Consider the following 24,252-nt stretch of genomic DNA (forward strand, 5'->3'; position numbering starts at 1 on the left):
TTTACATGTTCAAGTGTAACAACTGAGAAAAAACTAAATATATATAAATATGGAGATGAATGGCTAAAAGAGACAAGTGACCATAAATAGACATGTTTATACCACCTTTATCATTAATGGCAATTTTTGGCATCAATGATTTTACCATTTTTTTCCTGACTAAATAATTTTTCTTACTTTCCCAGTAATCTAGGGGCTTCCTTTGTACAAAGCAGAGAAAGTCCTCCCCCGTCCTTAAGTCACAATGTCTAGAATAGGAATCAGAAGGCAAACGGTAGGAGAGCAGGAGAGACCAATGGGACATCAATGAGACATCAATGGGACATCAGTAACAATTCTCCTTAACCTATGTGCTATGGAGCAGTGATTACTGAAGGTGGCTTCCAAGCTGTCCTAAATGGGAGTTTATATAGGACTTATCCAATTTCTTCTTCATTACTAAATACTAGGTGTGTTGGGCACTGACAATTTCTCTTTGCTACTCACTGCTAGACCATGAAGACATCCATGTGAACCTGGTGGACAAGGTTACATACTACCCAAAAGTCCTGAATGAGTGGCCGAGTGCATTAAGTCAATAAACCTCTGGGTTATACATACATATATACATTTGAGGAGGAACTGAATGTTTCCAACAACACGGGCACTTTCAGTATATGCATGCAAGAAGGGTATATATGAGGTAAGGATGTATGATGTTAGGTGGACAGATGTGATACCCTGCAACAGATGCTGTTAGGTGTTCTTTCCCCCTTTACCTTGCTAGCAACACACACACACACACACACTTTTTTAAGCATTTGCTCACTCCTCCATGTGATTCAGGGAAGCACAGCCCTACCCTCAGTAGAGACAACTGTTTTGTCCAATCCAACAATTTTAGTTCCATTCCCCTTACTACCACTTAACACAAGAGGATAAATTAATTCTGCCAATAAAGTGACAAGGAAGTCTGCTAGAAGAGGAAGGGGGAGGAAGAGGAGAGGTGCCTGCAGAAAGAGTTCTTTACCATTTAGAAAGAGACATGAGAGACATGCATTTGTCTTCTACCGAATGCTGCCAACTCAAAGCTGCCATATCTACATGGGATCCCTGGCCCCACAGCAGCCACACTGTGGCCATAAAGTGAGTTAACCTAGGGCTAAATTAATAGATGGAGGAGAACAAAGTTGAAAAAGAGAAAAAACTTGATGAGCCAAGGAATGGACTTACTGAAGTCCCCCTATCTTCAGACTTCTTGGTTTGGAATACAACATTTTCCTTATTGTTTAAGAGATTTTGAATTGGGGTTTTTTATTGTTGTTGTTGTTGTTATTTATAGTTGAAAACACCTTAACTGACTGAAGAGAAAGAATCTGTTCCAGACTCTTTAAGTTGACCAAAGGCAACCAATCTTCCTGTCAAACTCTGATTCTGTCTGGTGGGACATGTGTCCTGCCATAGGTAATGGACTTACATTAATCTAAGCTGACTATCACAGTTCCGTCTCCCAGTTTTTCAATAGCCCTAGCAACTGTTTCAGTTTATCCAACAAAACATGATAAAATCTGCCGGCAGAAAGTTGGTTTCTGGGGACATTTTGCTTTCCTGAAATAACATCCAGCTGAAGTCAGTGCTGACCCTTTCCTCATTTTTCCTTCCTCCAATGTAGATAACAGCAGTCATTTTGTAACCATTAGGGAAAAGTCAAGAAAACTATAGATGTCAACCCTGACACCACTCAACAACTGAATGAGCAAACAGCGACTATCTACCATCTACATCAAAAAATAAATCTATTTGTTTAAGTCACTGTTTGTTAGGCAGTTTCTTAAAGCTAAAATCCATTCCTAAAACTTGTGACCAAGCCAAAAACAAGAACTAAATAGCAATTAATGTTGACACTGGGTAACTCATTCTTTGTTCCAACCATCTCAATGTAAAGGACTTAAATCTTTATCAAAACATCTAATGCTCCAAAAATTCCCATTTACATCTAGGATACATGTTATTGTTTTTATTTTACAACAAGGATACCAATATATGGAGAGGTTTACTTTCTCAAGACACAAATGAAGCTAAAGTTGAAGATAAAGTCAAGTTATTTCCACTAATATCACTCTCTGGTCCTTAGTAATCTCTAAGAAATAACATTTTCTTCTATACTGGTTTTTCTTTTCTTTAAGACTATTTTTATTTTATTTAAAGCAACTCTAAAACTAATCTTTTTGAAAGGAAATGTAACATATTTGGCTATTCATCACAGAAACGTAATTCTTATTAAGATTTTTCACTTGCACCTGATAACTAATTACCAATTCATTTCATCTAATAAAAGTTTAATTATAGTACAGTTTGAATCAGGGTAGGGAAAGAATTTTGAATTATATTGCCTTCTGTGATCTACACAGATTTAAAAAAAAATTTAACATCAAATACTGATTACCTGGGAGTGAGACAGCAAATATGCTACTATTGATTTAACTCATCTTCAAAACTATGACAGCTTTGGCTGATGCTGCTCAACAAGATATATAACAAGAGCTGTTAAATAAAGGTATTTTATTAGATAATTTGGTATTTCACCAAAAGTGGCTTTTAGAAGAGAGCTTTCTGTAATCTGAGCAAGAAAATACTAAAGGTATTAATTACACCTAAAATAAAATATGAAGCTACAAATTTTATCTTTAAAATGAAAATGTCATGGGCACCTGGGGTGGCTCAATTGGTTAGGTGTCTGACTCTTGGTTTCAGCTCAGGTTATGATTTCAGGGTTAGGAGACTGAGCCCCACATTGGGCTTCATGTTCAGCCCATGAACATGGGCTGTTCAGGGAGTCTGCTTGGGATTCTCTCTCTCTCTCTCTGCCTCTTCCCCGATTAGTGCGTACACTCTTTCTCTAAAATAAATAAATACTTTTAAAAAAGGATTTTATTTACTTATTTGAGAGAAAGAGAGAGAACATGAGCAGGGGGAGAGGCAGAGGGTGAAGCAGACTTCCTGCTGAGCAGACAGCCCGATGTGGGGCTCGATTCCAGGACCCCAGGATCACAACCCAAGCTGAAAGCAGTGCTTAATCAACTGAGCCACCTAGGTACCCCTACATAATTTTTTAAAATAAAACTGTCAAAATATTTGTGCTGTTAATTCTATTTTTTACTTGTAGATATTAATCTTTATTACTGTTAATGAAACATTATGAAAGAACAATCTGTGATGACATAAACTTAAGAGGATGAAGAGATCCAATAACTTTAATCTAAACTTAAGGGAATGAAGAGACCCAATAACTTTAATCTAAAAACCTTTTGCAAAATAGTACTATCTCTTCAGTTTGAAATAATGTCCTAACTAAACCATCTGGGAAAAAGCCCATGTGCAAATATAGCCCATCTGATCCTCAGAGTCATCACAATAATTTCCTGTTCGGGAGTTCCAAGCTGTGAACACAAAATTACAATGTTGTTCATAAATAAAACTTTGAGTATTCTATGAAGAAATTTTAGTATTTAGCACATACACAAATGCAACTTACCTTTCTAAAGTTTTTTAATGAAAACAAAAAAAACTTAGTTTTAAAATTCCTTTCTCCTTTAAAACACATTACAGAATAAATATAAATAATTAAAAAATCAAAGTCTTGAGTACCTGTTACCCTGTGTCTTAGCCTTAACTAGTGACAGATACTTCATTTTATACTTTATCTCATTTAATCCTCACAAGACTTAATGTTGCATATCATAATATCTATGTTATGGATAAGAACAGATTCAGAGAGGCTGATTTTAACAAATACTTGACAATGGTTCTACCACAGTCAAGTTCAAAATTATTTGGCATGTACTTATTCTTTGCCTTTTTACTTAAAAGCTATGCTGGCAATACTGAGCCTAACTGTTCAAAAAGGGACATTAGTAGAAGGAGCAGTTTCAAAAATGAGTGTTTTAAACATAGAAATAAATTACTGAAAAAGATAAGATTACTTAAATGAACAATGATTTACCTTGAACATAATAAGAAATGATGAACAGATAGGCTCCCAATAATTTGATGTAAATATACAGCTGAGTCATTGTTCAATTTTAATGTTTCCTATATACTGTCACCTCTAATAACTGGTGCTGTTATGTCACTATTTAAATGACTTTTATCCAAATGATTTTCTTGCACAAGGTCTCAATTACTTGACAATGACTTCAACTTCCACTGCTTTCTCTTGATTCCTGAAAGATAAAAATACAAAAAAGATAATGAATATAACTGAATTCTGGAAAGTTTTCAAAACTAAGAGAGAAAAGCAAATGCTTAAACATACTTTTAAATAATGAAATACATTTTGGGGCTGGAGAGATGGAGAGAGAATTGGGAGAGGGGAAAAGGGAGAGAGAATCTTAAACAGGCTCCGCGTCTGGCATGGAGCTAAACATGGGGCTCAATCTCCTAACTCTGGGATCATGACCCAAGCTGGACTTGGAAGCTTAACCAACTGAGCCACTCAGAAATGAAATACATTTTTAAGGAATAAAGCTATCTTTATTTCCAACAACAAAAAGGCACTGTAATTCAAAAGCTTAAATAATTCAGTAAATAGGTTGCCACCTCTCCTGATCTCAGAGTAATCATATGTAAAACAAGTACACTAAATAACCCCGATAGTCTTTTCTGGCTGCTCTAATTATTTTATTAGTAACAATTTCTAAATATATTAAGAATAAAGCAAGAAAAAATGAATTTCAAATACGAAGCTATTCATCAATAATCTTTCAAATCCTAATCGATGTGATAAAAACACATCAATCTTTGCAATAAATAATTTATTCCATAGAAGAGAAAGGCTACCTAGATAATCACACATATTTAAATATGCAGTGTGCTTCATCATTAAGGCAACAGAAATATATCTTAAAATTATTTTCCTATGCGGAGAAAGGGGAACCCTCCTACACTGTTGGTGGGAATGCAAGCTGGTGCAACCACTCTGGAAAACAGCATGGAGGCTCCTCAAAATGTTGAAAATAGAACTGCCCCATGACCCAGCAATTGCACTACTGGGTATTTACCCTAAAGATACAAACGTAGTGATCCAAAGGGGCATGTGCACCCAAATGTTTATAGCAGCAATGTCCACAATAGCCAAACTATGGAAAGAACCTAGATGTCCATCAACAGATGAATGGATCAAGAAGATGTGGTATATATACACAGTGGAATACTATGCAGCCATCAAAAGAAATGAAATCTTGCCATTTGCAACAACATGGATGGAACTAGAGCGTATCATGCTGAGCGAAATAAGTCAAGCAGAGAAAGACAACTATCATATGATCTCCCTGATATGAGGAAGTGGTGATGCAACATGGGGGCTTAAGTGGGTAGGAGAAGAATCAATGAAACAAGATGGGATTGGGAGGGAGACAAACCATAAGTGACTCTTAATCTCACAAAACAAACTCTTAATCTCACAAAACTTGGGAGAAGGTGGGTGGGGTTACGGACATTGGGGAGGGTATGTGCTTTGGTGAATGCTGTGAAGTGTGTAAACCTGGCGATTCACAGACCTGTACCCCTGGGGATAAAAATATATGTTTATTAAAAAAAAAATTTTTTTTAATTATTTTCGTAAAATATTGCAAATCTGACTTCATTATATAAAATTGAGCTTTTACTATGGATGGTGTGAAACATAATCTCCCAGGTTAAGATCTGGCAACTATAAAATAGTTGAAATAGGTAACAAAAAACCCTCACTAGTTTGTATATAGATGAATATAATTCTATTTTTCTGGTTCAAACAACTGATTTTATTGATTTCAGCCTAAACTATTCCTGAATGAAAAAGATTTTATTTATTCTTGACACAATTACCTCAGCATGATTTCTGCCACAAACAACCTGAGCTTTCTATTTTATCGACCTAAGAGTTTTTTACCTTACTTAGCTCTTCAAAGGCACAGTATTGAGGAAATACAGTTTATAGAGTGTCCTTTATATTGTACATTTTAATATGGCTGACTTCTAAAATCTCTACAATTTCTCACTTCTCTACTATAAAATTAAATTGGTTCCCATCTACATAATGCTGAGAGATTTAAGACGTAAAATCTAAAATAATTACAGAAAACATCTATAATGTGACTTAATAGCATTTCCTGGGAAAACTCCCTTCTTGAAATTACACAACTGTGATTCTAGGGATACTTGTTCCAGGTTTCAAACTCAAAAGCAGTTTGCAGTACAATTTCAACCCTGCTCTCCTGTCACATTTCTATTTGCTTATTAAGTATCTCTACTAGAATTACACATCACTCATCTAAATCAAAAGTATTAACTTTCCTTCTGAACCCTCTAGGCCTGCTTCCGTCTGCATTTACTATCACAGAGGAAGGTGATGCCATCTCTTTGGTCACCCATGGCAAAAACCCTGGCATCATTTCTGCCTCTTATTAGCTACCCACTCCCCACCCTGCTCCATACTTCCATTCACTTTCACTCACCAAGAGCCCTTTCTGAGTACATATGACACATCAGTGCAAGATGCTAGATTACAAATATAAGTGTGACAGTCCCCGCTTCAAGTAGCTCATGGTCATGGGCAGGAGACTGATTGCTCTGACTGGTTCCCTCTTCCAGACTCATTGTTTCCTTATTGATTTATTTAAAGCTGATATGTGGTCTAGTATCACTAGCAGGACAACCAAGCCATCCTGCAGAGCAGCTGAGACTCTAAGCACCTGCCACAGTCATAGTCCCTTTCACAGGAAGGGGATTATATGTGATTCTTCCCCATAAACATCTGTGACTGCTATGCTGGGCACAAGTTCAAATCCTGATCTGCCTGAAATAAGTAACCTGACCTCTCTGGATGATTTCCTCATCTGTAAAACTGAAATTACATTATTAACTCATCATTATTTTAAGAATTAAATGAGGTAATAGCTAATACATATTCACCTCTAATTATGTACCAGCACCATTATAAATGCTTTGAATATAATATTTATTTATCAGATCTTCACAACCACCTTATGAGGGAGGTGAGATTATTATTTTAATTTTACAGAGGAGGAAACTGAGGCAAGCACAATTTAAGGCATTTACTGGTAAGCAGCAGGGCTCTAATTCTACTCAAGAAGCTCAGAGTCCAGAGTCCATGTGTTAACTGCTAACCCAGACTGCCTTGCTGTATATTGTATGTAGGTCATACAGTGTAAATTACGTATCATAAAGTAGGAGAGCCTGGTATAGAATAGGTGCTCAATAAAGTTTCCTCCCCTCATACATGTTTATAACATGTCACAGGAAGTAACAGGTGTGATCTATAACAATCTGTCTTCAAGAAAATCTGATAGCCGAAAAAAACAGCTATCAGCCAAAAGAAGGCTAAAGGTAAAAATGGCTTCAATTGCCTCATTTGCAGTCTAACAATGGAAAAGCCTTAATCTTTAAAAGAAAAATGTTAGGTTTTAGCGGACTACCAGCTCCATATGCATCACTGCTTATGACAACTGCTAAGACACGAAGGCAGCCTTATCAAGCTGGGATAGAGGCACACTGCTGTAATCAAAGAGGGTCACCACCTTCTTCATTCCACCTGGTCCCGCCTCTTCAACACTTCAGAGAGGAATGACAGGAATGCAAAGAACAGGGAAATGACTACAATTGAGATTACAACTCAAAGATCGTGGGCCTTTGCTCACAGAGTATCAAAAGAACAAAGTGTGAATGCACCTCTGTCAAGGACATAACAGACATGACGATAAGGAGTGATTCATTAGATTCCTTCTAACACTGAAGTCCTGCGGGAACAGTATTCTTGCACTGACAATTTATTTCCTAAATATTTATTAAGTACCTATTATATACATGATTCTGTACTAGACACTGAGAATATACTGATGAGAGCAAAACGGGCCCAGCCCTCACGGAGCTCACAGTCACTAAACTAGACAATTAAGATAGTCCGACACTGAACAAGACAGCACAAATCATATGTAATCATAACTTGTGCTAAGTGTAAGGAAAGAAAAGTGTCAGGTCCAAGAGAGGCATGGGGTGGTGACCTAATCTCATCTGGAAAGACTAAGGGAAGCCATGCTAAAACGCGACATTTAAGTTGACATCTGAAGAATTAGAGTTAGCCAGGTAAAGAAACAGGGGTGAGTTCTAGGCATAAGGAACAGCCTATACAAGGATCTTGAGGCAGGAAAGAACAATGAAGAACGGTATTTCTGGAATGGTGAGAATAAGGGGTAGTTGGTGGGATGTGGGTTTGAAGAAATAGGAAAAACAAGGACAAGATCAGGCAAGAGTGTATGAAGAGTATGGGATTTAAGTCTAAGTGGGATGGGAAAGCAATTATCTGGTGTCTATATAATGGACTGAAGGGGAAAAAAGCCGAAGCAAACAGACCAGTGAGAAAGACAGTATAGTAGTTTAGGAGAGGGACAATGGTGGTTAAGATTTGGGTAGTGGTGGTATAATGGACGGGTTCAACGTATATTTCATAACCAGATTTAATAGGACTTCGTATTGCATTAGATATGGGGATGACGAAGAGTGAGTGTCAAAGAAGATCTCCACATTTCTGGCATAAGCAATTAATGAAATAAGGACAAGCAGATTTTGAAAGGAGCGAGGAGAAGAGATCAAGGGTTCAATTTTAGACATTTGAGATTACCCAAAGGGAATGTCTAATGGGCATGAAGCTTAAAGGACACTTTAGGTACTAAAGATACCAATCTATTACATCAACAGTATAGAGTATTTGAAGCTATGGCTTTGTATGAGATGGCCTTCTAAGAATGAAAAGAAAAGAGGGCCCCAAAACACCAACATTCATTTAAAAATGGGATTAATAAAAGCATTAACACCACATATCTTTATTTGGCATTCACTAATAAAATAAATTCATGGTCTAGATCCGACCATGTGCAGTATTAATATAGCGTATATTAGCACAGTTGGAATATAAACCACTATTCACAAGTGATACTTCTTCACAGGTTAAAAAAAACAACAATCTACCAAAAGAGCACTGTGGTAATCTAAAACATGTCCACGAGTGCTGTGACAGTACCTTCAACAGGAGGAGCCTACTTCCCGGCCTAGAACTCCCACTGGTTTTAATGAGTCACTTCTAACAAATAAAATGAGATGGAGACCACAGAGTGAGACGTGAGAGACTAGATCATAAAAGGCAATTCTGATTCCACCTTGTTCTTTCTTGAGAAATCCACTTTGAGAGAAGCTAGCCACCATGTCATCAGGACACTCAAGCAGGCCTTACCCCTAGGGCCATGTGGCGGGGAGCCGAGGCCTCCCACCAACAGCATGGGAGTGAGCCAGCGTGCACAGGGATACTGCAGCCCTCAGGAGGCTTTCAGGTGACTGCATCTTCACCAGCACAATTCACAAGACTCTACCCCAGACCCATCCAGGTAAGCCTCTGGTGGATTCCAGACCGTCAGAAAATGTGGGAGATCATAAATGCTTGTTTTAAGCTGTTAGGTTTTGGGGTAATTTGTTGAGTGGCAACAGAAAACATTCACTACTATATAATATAGTCATTATAAGAAATCTGCTAAAATAATAAAAAGCCTAATCACCGTAAGTTATTGCACAGGCAACTAAAAAACAGAAGTCTGGAAAGCATAGTCAATTCAGAGCGTAATAGCAGAAGTATAAGACAGTCACAATGCCCAAGGAACTAACTGGTAAATATAAGTAACACCTTTCTTTCAAAGGAGTAACCAAAAGTATGCTCTTTCCTTTAAAATTATCTCAACAAATAAGGTTCATTCTTGTGGGAAGAAAACCATCGCTAGTTCTACTTTCTATACTGTTAAATACATGCCCTTTAAGGTATGAGTTCCAGAAAGATGATGTCAATTTTATGTTCGAGGTAGAGGTACTTCTCATATAATATCCTGGCAAATTTAAGAGAGTGAATTCTGATGTCAGTCTACTGGTTTCAAGTATCAGCTCCAGGATTTATTGCGATGTAATTTTGGAGAAGTTATTTGAGCTGTCTAAGTCTCAGTCTCCTTAGCCACACAATGGGAATGATACTACTAACCCAAATGAGTTAGCATCGTGCTTCTCAGTATTAACCATTTGTTGTTATGGTTGTGATTACCATTATTAATAATATAAATACTGATGACTTTCCCTTTATTTGCCCCATCATATTAACTGTTTCTGTGATCATGACATAGCAAAACTGTAGCGATATTTTTGCAATCATTCCTGAAACAGAGTATTTTATAATTCTAACATCTGAAAATAACAGATTTTAAATTCCTAGAATAACACATTGGAATTTTTATATTAAATTTAAAATATCTAATCTTGGAAAGCTAAGGATATAAAAAAACGCAGACATCTGAAATTGCTACGTGATCAAAATTTCAAAATGATGCTGGTGTTTAAAAGTTATTTTAAAATATTTATTTCAAATAGGCATTGAAATACACTTTCCATTACTACATACATAGATTGCTGTTCCTTCTTCAGGAAAATAATCTATGGCAAATTATTCAATAAATTATAAATAATTTCTTTTTAAATAAAAAATTACAAAGCTCGGTAAACAGAAGTAAGGCTGAACCAATAGTTCAGTCAGAATAAAAAACAGGAAAAGGCTGAAGTCAGCTGAAAAAACAGATGAAAGTCATTCTTTCCTCTTCCCGTTAAGCCCCCCACCCTTAATTTTTACTCTCTAGTAGTGAGGTTTGGGAATTTTCAACAAGCTGGCCAGCTGCCAATTCCATGAAGTAGTGAGGAGAAAACTCCCCCTTCAGGGGTCCCTCCCCCTAGGCAGCTCCAGGCGCCTAGCCTGACAAGCTTTCTGAGAAGGACTAGACTCACTGCAGACTTTCTGGCTCCACAGCCATTGTTTGCGTGGCTGCCTTGCTCCTTATCCAGAGCTTAGATTAGCATAAGAATATTGTCCTTTCTCTCAACCAGCAACCCATCTATTCCTTCCTGACTTCGAACCATCTCTCCCCCATCAATCCCTGAGCTAATATACACACAGACAACTGTAGTAACACTGCTCATGGCTATTTTTGTATCAGTGTGAAAAACAATCTCACCCAAATCTAAACATAAACCCTTAAGAAAAAAACATGCTTAAATAAATAGTTATGTAAGTGTATCTGTGGTAATACACAGGAATCTCACCAAAATGTCTGCCTTGGGAGGCTATGCTGTGAGAATCTGTGATGGGTGACACATTCATAATGAGGTCTTCTGGAAAGTCTGAAAAAGGAGCAAAAAGAACCAACCATCTCACTGAATTCTGAGCTACAAGGGATGGAGAAGTTCCACTTTATAGAGACATTTCTAATTGCCATGTCTTCAACACCTTAAGGTCACTAATTTCATCATCACCACTGAAGTTACTTTCTAACTAGACTTAACCTTTTCCCAACGCTCAATTATTTATTCAAAGCAACTTTAATGCATTTAACCTTTGTATTTCTGCTTAGTCGTCCCCTCTTCATTCAAAACCTTTCACTTTCCTTCTGGGCCAACAGACTACTCTTCCCAACACAAGTATGAATTCTTCCAGGAACAGAAAGGCAAATCAAACAAGTACAGCATTATACACTGCTGATGCATTTATACTATTACATCTCACACCTGGGGCTCAATATCAGATGCACAATAAATGCTTCCTGGTTTATGAACTTATTTTTCTTTTAAAGGAGATCTATTTTCAACCATTCAACTTTGTACTACAAATCCCCTAATCTAGTTGGTCCAAAGGGTTTTTTTGTTCATTTATTTCTATTAAATGAAAAAGCTCACAAATAAGAACTAGATTAGGCTATACATTAATCTTTGGCACGACTGTGCTCAGAAGAGAGTCTTACTGCCAGCTGTCCACAGAGGGGTCTGGGTGTTCTTCTGTCTCTCTTCTGGAATAAGCACAGATGACCAAAAAACAAGCAAAGTGAATCAGTGGTTGCAGAGATGCCTGGAAGGAGCAGTGTTGGTCATCCCTGTTCAGGTGTATTAGGGGAAACGGTGAACAATACTACCTGTGTTTTCTGCACAGTATTTTTACACAGATAAAATCAGTATAAAATGGCAGTGAAGAATTCAAGGTCTAGCATACAACAGATCTAGGTCCTCTGTATAGATTAAATGAGAGAAACTCATAAATATTATTTAGTGGTAACTTTAGGTTAGCATTGCCTGTCTTTATAATTTGCAAGTTAGTTTTATGTACATTAAACCATCTGTATGACCCTTACAGGAAGTAAAATTATTCCTACTCTGACAGAGGAAAGACAGGCTCTGCGAGCTAAAGCGACTTGAATTTCATATAGCTAGCAACTTGGGGAACAACTAAGCCCCAGGTCTTTGAACCCCAAGGGCCGTGTTTTATCCAGATTTACATGAGTAAATCCATCAAAGAGGAAACAGGAAGTTATTTTTTATTGAGCCACATAAGATTTTTCTTCAACTTTACAACTCTGCAAGGAAAAAGTGAAGCACAGCCGAGTTAAGAAACTTGCCCAAGATCACACAAGCAGTTAGAATCAAGTCTGGTGCTGACAAAGCCCAAATTCCACCCACTGCTGCGAAGTCAGTAGGAGGCAGGTAATGAGGAAAAAGAAACCCTGAAAGTAGTATACTCCTCATTATACACCACTGCTGCTCAGATATGGGAAAAACTCTCAATACTCTACTGTGTGACACTGAGCTGGGATAATGCTAACAGGTCTTTTCACCAGCTAGCTCCCTCACAGGCTCTGCCAACAAGGGAAAGAGAGAAAGCTGGAAGAGGGTGAAGGGATTTGCTTCCTCCAGACTCTGCTATTCCTAGTCAGCCATCTGAGCCACTCTCTCCACAAAGGCAGCAGCCAGTAGGTTCTAGTTTCCAGCTTCCTGCCACACTTCCAGAACCATGCTCATGGCCCACATTCTGACCCAGGGGTGCCGGCACCTCAAAGTCCGAGAGCCAGCATCTCAGGACCCATGTTCCAAGCTCCTCAGGGGCCAGCCACAGCTGGGCTCTGAGCTGCCTCCACTGGGGCACACATTCTCCAAGCATCTAGGTTCTGAAACCTCAGTCTCTTCTGGGTGGTAGCTGCTTCCCACATGACCATTTCTGCTTAATACTAGTGTTTTGTTGGCTTTTTCAATTCCCTAATACCTTTGTAGTCAATTCCCTATATCAAATTCTTCCTGTGAAAACAGCCACTGTGGTTCCTGACTGGGCCCTGATTGATACAAATACTTCAGAAAATTGACCTCAGAGACTGAACAGACTACACACACACACCACACACATTTTTATATATATTTACTTCACTAAGCAGAAGCCAACAACATAGGTAACATTTCCCAAGTGCTTATAAACTGCATTTTAATATATGTATATTCAAAGAGTTCTAAGATGTTCTGACCTCAGAAATGAAATCTTCTAGACTCAGTACATTTCATTTCTTCTCCCACAAATAATTATAACCTATCCAGGTTAGAAGTTTGTTCCGGTTTGGCTGGGCTTCCTATTCTAACCTATGTGACCCAAAGTCAAGATGCCTAAAAGAATACCAAAATTTGGTTCTCAAAACAGATTTCTCATTTCCATAAGCAAGATTACATGTAATCAAAGGGTTTCTGGGTTAACTCAATAAATAGATGTGACCAAAAAACTAATTCAAATGCTAGATCAATCTTTCAGTGGAATATATCCAACTTCTAAAACTAAGGGAGGGGGGAGAACAAAGCAGAACTTCAAAAATAAGAACAAAAACCTCTACCCATATTTCACTCAGGAAACTAAATCAAAATGTCTGTATTTATTCCCTCAATATGAAAAATCAACCTTTCAAAAACAGTCATGAGCTTTTTTTTTTTTTAAAGATTTTATTTATTTATTTGACAGATCACAAGCAGGGAGAGAGGGGGAAGCAGGCTACCCGCTGAGCAGAGAGCTCGATGCGGGGCTCAATCCCAGGACCCTGGGATTATGACCTGAGCCGAAGGCAGAGGCTTTAACCCACTGAGCCATCCAGGCGCGGCACTCATGAGCTTTTGCAAGTGTGTCCCTCCCTAAGAAGATCTGGAAATATGTGGGTGACTTATTGGTTGGTGACAAAGGACCAAAATAGAAAACGCAATATAATATGCAGGGATGATCCCTCAAAACAAAGAGCTGTCTCAACCAAATGTCAATAGTGCTCTATTGAGAAATACAGATTCTTGACTAAATGACCTGACTACTGTTTTTCATTATCTAAAGGCTCCTCTGTGGTTCTAGATATCCAAGATGCAATAGTATTAGGCCTCTAGGAAGAAAAATTACCTTGTTCAAACTAATGTCTAAATGCAATTTTACTTTCACTTTACTTTTTTCCCCTCTCTTTTGGCCACTTAAAAAGACTCCTATTCTAGCTGCATAAGTACCTGCATAAGGCAAAAACAGCTGAAAATCAGTTTCTTTCCACTTTTTTCTCTATTTACAATTTTTTTAAAAAACGATTTTATTTATTTGACAGAGAGATTGAGATCACAAGTAGGCAGAGAGGCAGGCAGAGAAAGAGGAAGGGAAGCAGGCTCCCCACTGAGCAGAGAGCCCCTTGCGGGGCTTAATCCCAGGACCCTGAGATCATGACCTGAGCTGAAGGCAGAGGCTTTAATCCACTGAGTCACCCAGGCGCCCCTCTATTTACAATTAAAAAAAAAAAAAAAAAATCCAGAGCACACAGGTTTCCCTTAAGCTCGGGAGTAGAGACTGTTCCAGACTAAGCCACTTAGCATATTCCATCCTCCACGCCAGAATGAAAAGTTCAGGGGAAAGCCAGTCTAATATAGTCTCAGGACTGTGGCTAGGCCTGCAGAGACACCATCCCTCTTTCAGAGTGAAGAGGCCCAAGAAGCTTTTGGCAATTATGTTAGCACCAGAAGGGGAACCAGAAGGCAGAGCCATGAGACTAAAAGAAGCCAGGTCCTTACAGCCATCAGTGAGCAGCAACCTTGCCCAAAGCCTGAATAACAGGCACTTTTCAGTTTATAGTCAATAAATTCCCTTTTATTTTTTAGGTCAACAGGGAGTTAGTTTTTCCTTTAGAACCAAAAACATTCCAGTCGATAGGAAAGAGAAAGGAACACTTAAGTATTCTGGGTTAGATTAGCATAAAATTAGTAACTCTGAATAAACAATAACATAGACCGGCATGAGAATTAAAGATGGCTTTAGTAGTATACAAATTTACCTAATAATGTGTCCAGCAGCTACATAATTTATTACTCCTGGTCTTTCTCGTCTTACCCTCCAAATCTGCTAGCCTCCTCAGTCTTTCCTATCTCAGCTAATGGCCTCTCTACTTTTTAAGTATCTCAAGCCCAAAATCTTGGAAGTCATTCTTGGCCATTTCCTCCTTTCTTCTCATAGTCCATATCCAATCTCTCAGCAAACCCTGCTGGTTCTACTTTCAAAATATACTGAGAACCTATGCACGTCTCATCACCTCCCCTGCTCTCTGGTCCAAGACACCAACACTGTTTGCCTGGATTACCAAATAGCTTCCTAACCAGTCTCCCCACTTCTACCCTTGTCCACTACAGTATATTCTCAACACAGTAGCCAAAGTAGTGACAGAAAGCACACTAGGTCACATCACCCCCTCTGCTCAACAAACAGTAAGAGCTGAAGTCTGAAATGGCCCGTAGGACTCCAGCTCCTCCACTCCAGCTGCACTGGCTTCCTTGTCCCTGACACATACCAGGCCTGGCTCTGCTGCAGGACCTTTGCATTCATGGGTCCCTCTGCCTAGAACATTCCTCCCCTAGACATCTGTATGATTTGCTACCTCACTTCTTCCAAGGGCTTACTCAAATATCCCTTTCTTATTAACAGTGTTCCTGCTCACCCCTATTTAAAACTGTAATCCTATCTTCACCCCTGGCACTCCTAGCCTCCTTCCCTGATATCTATCTATTTTTTTTCTCTTCAGCACTTGTCATCCTACAATTTGACATACAATTTACTATTTATTTTGTTTACTGCTTGCTACCTGCTCTAGAATGTATGCTCTATAAGGGCAGGGTGTTTTTTTTTTTTTTCACTCTGTATTTCTAGCACTAAGAAGAGCTTTTGGCACATAGTTGGTACTAAATAAATATTTGCTGAGGGAATCTGAATATAGCAAAAGGAATTAAAACATCATGCCAAATTTTTTTACTTTTATATACAAATGAGACCTTCCCAAACAGGCTGTACTGTGGATAAACTATTCAATTTCCTTATCTCAACACAACTGAAATGATACAAAAACCACACCACTTCCTCCTGCTCACTTTGAGCCCTGACTTGTGTCAAGATCCTGTAAGGAAAATTTTCCACTCTTTTCACTGCATGTACTCGAGTTTGAGATATAAATTAAAAGGTCTTAATAAAGTCTTGTATAAGTAAACATAACGTCTCAAGATCTAAAATATTGCTTAAGGCAAACAATGGCTTGGGTTATACTTTGACAGTACCACATAGTTAAAGCAAGTTAAATAATTGTGGAAATAATCACAGACAAAAAGAAAATACAGCCCTCTCTTTGGTACAAACAACATGGTCTGACAAAAGGAACTTCAAAGGACTATCTAAACTCGACTGCAATATTTCAGCAGGGAGGCACAAGTAAAGGTTCAAAGGTAATATTTATATGTAAATTGTAAGTCACCAAAGGCCCTGAATAATACCAGAGGGTATTACAATCAGATCATTAGTAATTCTTCCCTGTATTTAACTACAAACTATAGGAAACTAAACCTTGCGAAATGTAGGTCTACAAAAGAACACCCTCCAGATTACAATTCCAATTTATTAAATGGGAAGCAGCACCTGGAAACCCAGGAAGCACTTCTGGCCTATGGACAAAACATCTACTTTTCATTTTGTTACTCTGTGTCAGATCATTACCACCACTAAATGGCCTGGTTTAGAGTGCTTTGCCAATGAAGTTCTATGGCATGGGATGTACTTTTTTTTTCTCCTTTTAGTATCTTTCAGCTGAGATACCTAGTGTAAATACCTACCAACTTACATGTTTATTTTTTTAAAAGGCAAAAAATAAAACAGAAATTAAAAAGCAAAAAATAAAAAGGGGTGCATGGGTGGTTCGGTCAGTTAGGTGACTAACTCTTGATTTCAGCTCAGGTCAAGGTCTCAGGGTTGTGATTTCGAGTCCTGCATCAAAAAACACAATTTTTTTTTTTTTTTTTTAAATAAAGAAAGGATAATATATAGCATAGTCTTTTAGGGGACCTAAGAGTTAGTTTTAATTCTGCCTTAACCAGCTAGCTGATCCTGGCCAATTCACTTCCCTCTCTGAGCCTTAGTAATACATAAGCCCGAATAGCTGCTTCTGTTGTTGCTTGAGCAAATAAATCTGCAAGGCAAAAGTCCAGAAGTAGGATTCTGGCTCTACTTGTAGTCTTGGTAGATATTTTGGTAATTTCACTGGAACTATACCATTTTGTACTTCCAAATACAACATTGATATATGGACAATTTTTTTTTTTTTAAATAAGAACAATTTTGGGGTGCCTGGGTGGCTCAGTGGGTTAAAGCCTCTGCCTTTGGCTCGGGTCATGATCCCAGGGTCCTGGGATCGAGCCCCACATCTGGCTCTCTGCTCGGCAGGGGGCCTGCTTCCACCTCTCTCTCTGCCTGCCTCTCTGCCTACTTGTGATCTCTGCCTCTCAAATAAATAAATAAAATCTTTAAAAAAAGAAAAAAAGAAGTTCCCTTCTAAGTATGTTAAGAGTTTTCAACATAAATGGGGTTCAATTTTATTGTTTTTTCTCCATCTATTGATATGATCAGTGTTTTCCTCCTTCAATGCATTAATGGATAATTTAATTAGTAATAATCCATATTAGTTGAAAAATTAATCACAATAATCCATATTAAGAGCTTTCTTAAAGAGTGAAGCATCTGTGGTAGTTCTTAAAGATGTCCACAAATCTTTTCACATTTGTGAAAGTGAACTATGCTATATTGGATAACTCCCTTTTAACAAACAGCAGAAAGTGAAAGTGACAAAGTATGTGCTCTGTGAGTAGTCTAAAAAGGCAATGCAGCTTTCTCTTTGCTCTTTCCTGGGTCATTCAATCTGGGCTGAGGAACTGAGGCCTCTTGCCAATAGTCATTTGAGTGTACCACCTTGGAAGGAGATCCCCTCCCCACCCCCCAATCAAGCTTTCAGATGAATGCAGCCCCTGCTGACATCCTAACTACGATCTCTTTTTAAGATACCCTGAACCAAAATCAACCAGTGAACTGCTCTTAGTGTCCTGTGTTAAGTTTTGGGATAAATTGTTATGCAGCAATAATTAACACACTATCCTTGGATTCCTAGGATAAATTCAATTTTGTCATTATTGAATAATAAATTGTCTGATCTTTGTCCCTAGAAGGGAACCCCTAAAGTAAATCTTTGGAATGTCCCAGTATTAGCAGTGTCTTTGTTATGCACAAGTCTTATAGATTATACCTGATTTTATGACTCAGAATGGAGGCTGGTCACCAAAATGGCCAACCATGTGATCAGAGGGTTGGAGAGGGGACAAGGCTGAATACTGAGTTCAATTATGTGGCCAATTATCCAACTACACCTACACAATGAAACACCATTAAAAACACTATATACCATAGCTAAGATAAGTTTCCTGGTTGGTAAATACATCAATGTTCCAGGAAGATGACATACCCTGATTCCCAGGGGAGAAAGGGCTCCCCATCTGGAATACTCTCAGACCTCACCATATGTGTCTCTTCACTTGGCTGGTCCCAATCTGTATCTCTTAGAATCAAATGACCATTGTACATGTACCACTTCCTTGAATCCTGTGAGTCATTTTACTAAATCGTCAGATAAAATCTGAGGGGATCATGGAATCCTTTTGGATTTGCAGCCGGTTTGTGAGAAGTCCAAGTAGCCTGGAAACCCCCAAACTTGTTACTGGCATCTCAAGTAAGGGTAATCTCGTTGGGGACTGTGCCCTTATATCTGTGGGTAGGTATTATCAGAACTGTACCACAATATTGTAGATACAATTGTTTAAATACACTCCTAGATTTGTTTTGCTAATATTTTGTTAGGTTTTATATCTATGCTCATAAGTAAGAAGTGCCTATTGTATTATCCATGTCTAGTTTTTATATCAAAGTTATACTAACCACATAGCATAAGCTGAGGAACTTTCCCTATTTTGCTATTTTCTGGTACAATATATATAAATTTGGATATATCTACCACTAGAGTAGTTTGATAAAAGTCAGTCTTAAATTCATCTGGGCCATGGAGTGTGTGGTTGGTTCAGATGTTGAAACATGTGACTTTTGATCCTAGGACTGAGTCCAAACCCCACACTGAATGTAGAGACTACTTAAAAATAAACTCTTTAAAAAATAATAAAATCATCCGGGCCAAGGGCTTATCAATGAGCACATGGGAGGGAACTGTCTTTCAATATAAATCAAATTTCTCTAATAATTATTAAAAAATCCAGGTTTTCTACTTAGTCAGAGTCAATTTATTGTTTCATTTTTTAAAGGAAAATTGTCATTTTATTTAAATTATAAAATGTACTGACATGAGGTTACTTAAGTTATTCTCTTATTTTTAAGAAAAAAAATCTCTTCTATATTTGAAGTTACACTCTCCCCTTTACATGCCCAATACTATGTGTGCTTCCTGGGTTTTTCTTGATTGATCAAATGGTTTATTTATGAAAATTGGCCTTTTCAAGAACAAATTTTTGGTTTTTGTAATCCTCTCTTATGTGTCTTAAAAAATAAATTTTCCATTAATTTCAAACCCCAATTCTATCACAGATTAGCTAGAAGCTTGCAGAAGTTTCTCTCTGTGCCTCAGTCCTCTCATCTATAAAATGGGAATAACAGTAGTCACTCCACAAGGTTATAAAGATTAAATAAGATATGGGCGCCTGGGTGGCTCAGTGGGTTAAGCCGCTGCCTTCGGCTCAGGTCATGATCTCAGGGTCCTGGGATCGAGTCCCGCATCGGGCTCTCTGCTCGGCAGGGAGCCTGCTTCCCTCTCTCTCTCTCTCTCTCTCTCTCTGCCTGCCTCTCTGCCTAATTGTGATCTCTCTCTGTCAAATAAATAAATAAAAATCTTTAAAAAAAAAAAAAAAAAAAAGATTAAATAAGATAATCCCTGTAAAGCATATGGAACAATGCAAGGGCTAGATAGTAAGTATGGAGTTTTTTGTTGTTGTTGTTTCAAGATTTATTTATTTATTTATTTATTTATTTATCTGAGAGAAAGAGCACACACACATGTACAAGGTGGATGGGCAGAGGGAGAGGGAGAAAGTCCAAGCAGACTCCCAGCTGAGCACAAAGCCCAACACAGGACTTTATCCCACAACCCTGAGATCACAACCCAAGCCAAAACCCAGAGTGGGACACTCAACTGACTATACCACCCAGAAGCTGCAGAAATGCTGGCTTTTACCTCTCTTGAATTTATTCTGTTGTTCTTTTCCTCATTTGTTAGATGCTTAGCTTATTAGTATTTTTAACATGAGTATTTAAGGTTTCAGTGTGTCAGGCAAGTATTAATATCCAAATTTTCTGTATTGTTTAGTTCTAGGTGTTTTCTGATTTGTATTACAATTTTACTTTTCACCTGTGGGGTTACAGAAGTATGTTTTTAAATTTATAACCACAGATTTGTATATACTGTTTGTTATTCGTTTTTTTAAAAGATTTTTTTAAAGATTATTTATTTATTTATTTATTTGAGAGAGAGAGAGAGAGACCGAAATAGCAAGAGAGAGCAGGAGCTGGGAAGAGAGGGAGGAGCAGGCCCCCTGCCAAGCAGAGAGTCAGATGTGGGGATCAATCCCAGGACCCCAGGATCATGACCTGAGCTGAAGGCAGACACTTAAACCGACTGAGCCACTAAGGCGCCCCTGTTACTCATTTTTAACTTAAGTGCATTTCTTGGCAGAAAATATGGTTGATATGATTATTTGGAATGTATCAGAATTATTTATATTTTGAAATGTATTAGAATTTGCTGTACATCCTAGTAAATGGTCACATTTAATAAATGTTAACGTCTAGAACAAATGAACTTGTCATATTCTCTGCTTAAAAATCCATGAATATATGCACTTTAATAGGGTGGAATGACGAAGACATAAGAAGAATTGTTAGAACCTGGCTTCTGCAGGGTTTTCTAACACCATGCTCCCACTCCTCCATATCCTTACAATGCTCCGACTATACTGAAATCACTGTAGCACTCTATCTTCACAGGCATTCCCCCAGACTTCCATTCTTCTGCACAGCCTCTGGGCTTTACCAGGTTAACTTTAATTTATTCTTTAAGACTTGGTCTATGAGTAATCTTGGCAGGCAATCCCTCATCTTACTCATCAGGCTGAGAGAGGTGTCCTATCTCTGTACGGCTGGTGCACCCAGAATATGTAACATAGCTGCTTCACGGCTCTTGGCTAACATTCATTTAAAAATTACTTATTAATTCCTTGGTATGTGCTCTACACTTCTTATACAACAATAAATGAAGCAGATATAACTCCTCCTATTAAGAGACATACATTATCAGGTGATGTTTGGACTTACCTTGTAGCTTTTGTAATCTCCATTTTCTGGCACATTACTAACCAAAGCAATACATGTTCAATAAATGAATAAAAAATATATTAATATCTTGGGCGCCTGGGTGGCTCAGTGGGTTAAGCCGCTGCCTTCGGCTCAGGTCATGATCTCAGGGTCCTGGGATCGAGTCCCGCATCGGGCTCTCTGCTCAGCAGGGAGCCTGTTTCCTCCTCTCTCTCTCTGCCTGCCTCTCTGCCTACTTGTGATCTCTCTCTGTCAAATAAATAAATAAAATCTTTAAAAAAAATATATATATATATATTAATATCTTAAGGGAACATAACTGAGGAGTTAAACCCACTACAAAAACCACATATATACTCTAACATTCTTTAGAAGTATACTGGCATCTGAAAATGCCTCTCCAAACCTTACAGTTTTAGCCAATAATTACCAATCCAACAATCTCTATCCAGTACTAGCTCATGAACTTCACTCCTATTATCACCTCTGGTGACTCCTAGGTATAGGAGAAAAGAAATTTAGATCCAAGTCCTGAAACAGGGAACCTTAATATACTCAAAAGCCCTCTTCTTAAAATATTTCTGGCTTATTTCATGTTTTGAATTATCTTAGCTCTAAGTTCATTAGGTTTTTCTTATCATACTTTTTTTAATAGTATGAAATAAGAAATTTAATATAGTCCACCTACTTCAATATATTAATTCATTTAATCCTCTTACTAACTTTATGAAGCAAGTATTCTCATCATGAATAATTTTATAAGAATAAATCTGAAAATAGAGCAGTGTATGATTTTTTTTTTTAGAATGGTATTAAATACCAAAATTAATTCAAGAGGAAGTAGAATACCTAAACACACCTAGATGACAATAAGAAGTAGAAGTCACCGTACTGGAAATGGGATGGCGGGTAGTAAGAAGGGCGGTGGAGTGGGATGGCAGTGAGGAGAACACAGGCTTTGGTGTATACTGTTCAAAATTTTATATAAGAAGAGCTCATCAGATCTCCTTATTAGTCCCTTACAAACAAAGAGCAGATGGGAGCAAGCAAGGGAGGAATATAAGAAAGGAAGAATAGGGAGGAAACAGATGAGCTCAAGAGTTAAACTGGAATTTCTGAGATACCTGGATTGGAAACCACATTACAAACGGGTGAAAATGTAAGACATTAGAGCAGGCAGGAAGTACTTGAGATGGAGGATAAGGATAGGAATTGAAACATCACTACAGAAGATGAAAAGATGCTGCTGGGGGCACCTGGGTGGCTCAGTGGGTTAAGCCTCTGCCTTCGGCTCAGGTCATGATCTCAGGGTCCTGGGACTGAGCCCTGCATCAGGCTCTCTGCTCAGCAGGGAACCTGCTTCCCCCTTTCTCTCTGCCTCTCTGCCTACTTGTGGTCTCTGTCTGTCAAATAAATAAATAAAATCTTTAAAAAAAAAAAAAGAAAGAAAGAAAGAAAGAAAAGATGCTGCTGAAATCCTGTGGTGTTCTCCCCCCCCCCCCCCCCAGTATCACATATAGCTGTAGTAACACAAACGGCTACCTAAACCTGAAAGTACAACACAGAGAATGATCAAATAAGAAAGTCAGGAGCGTACCGCCAACATCAGTTAAAAAGAATGGATTATCAGGGGCACCTGGGTGGCTCAGGTGGTTAAGTGTTTGACTCTTGAGTCCAAGCCCTGCACTGGGCTCTGCACTGGGCACAGAACCTATATACATACATACATAAATAGGAATAATATTGTAGTTATGAGGAGGCATTCTTCACTGAAGACAATGGGAATAAGCTTTCAGTCTCCCTTGGGGGTGGGGTGGGGTGGGGTAGGGGTAAGTGGATAGCATAATAACCCAAGAGCCTGAGGGCAAAGTCCATAGGAAGTCTACAGGATGAGTTCTAGACTTCTCTACAGAAGAGAGTAGGTGTGGGGTGCCTGGGTGGCTCAGTCCAACTGAGCGCCTGACTCTTGGTTTTGGCTCAGGTCATCATCTCAGGGAGTCTACTGGAGATTCTCTCTGTCCCTCTGCCTGTCTCCCACCCTGAGCTCGCTCTCTCCCCTAAAATAAAGAAATCAATCTTAAAAAAAAAAAAAAAGGAGAGGAGGTGTAAGACAAAATTTTCAATGGTGTGCTGGGAGATACCAATAGAAAGGGTAGAACTCAACGGTAAGGGTAGAACTCATCTTTTCTTCAAGCATGGAGTTATAATTGTTTTTCTGCAATGCAGGGTTTTAAAATGCTATGAGATCTAACAGATTCATTACACTGCTCAAGAATCTAGCAGTTGCCAGTGTGTAGAGGCCCTGAGGAGACCTCCCCCAGAACTCCAAGAAATCAGTAAGTTTGTTGGCTCCACTCTTATCAGCCACAGCAGAAACACTCCAACTTCTATCCTGATTGGTTTGCCACTGAACAATGGATGCCTACAGCTAAAACTAAACAAATGCTTAGGGAACCCAAGACCCCCAGAAGTAAGTGCAAAAAAATGCAATCTGCTGAAAGAGAACTCAGCAAGCATAAGAAAAGCTAAGCTCAAAATAAGAACAGGTGGCTTCTACTTAGATGGAACAGAAGGGAATGGGCAATAGTGCTCATGTGGGACACCCAGGGCGTCAGTCTCACCAGTAAAGGAGAAGCAACTCATGG

At 38.4% G+C, this 24,252-nt stretch overlaps 1 protein-coding gene across 2 annotated transcripts in view; it reads right to left on the reverse strand.

Annotated features, from left to right (window-relative positions):
* Positions 1 to 24,252, reverse strand: part of BMPR1A (bone morphogenetic protein receptor type 1A) — a 140,552-nt gene that overhangs the window by 30,685 nt on the left and 85,615 nt on the right. The window contains exons 3-4 of one of the 2 annotated variants that reach the window (XM_059169704.1): positions 11,161 to 11,238; positions 3,983 to 4,202 (exon numbers count right to left, since the gene is read on the reverse strand). In XM_059169704.1, coding sequence (XP_059025687.1) covers positions 3,983 to 4,052 — 70 coding nt within the window. In that variant the 5' untranslated portion in view covers positions 4,053 to 4,202; positions 11,161 to 11,238. The remainder of the gene's footprint in view (positions 1 to 3,982; positions 4,203 to 11,160; positions 11,239 to 24,252) is intronic. The other variant, XM_059169703.1, reaches the window with a different exon arrangement.

The sequence above is a fragment of the Mustela lutreola genome, chromosome 4 (genome assembly GCF_030435805.1).
Source record: "Mustela lutreola isolate mMusLut2 chromosome 4, mMusLut2.pri, whole genome shotgun sequence".
NCBI lineage: Eukaryota > Metazoa > Chordata > Mammalia > Carnivora > Mustelidae > Mustela > Mustela lutreola.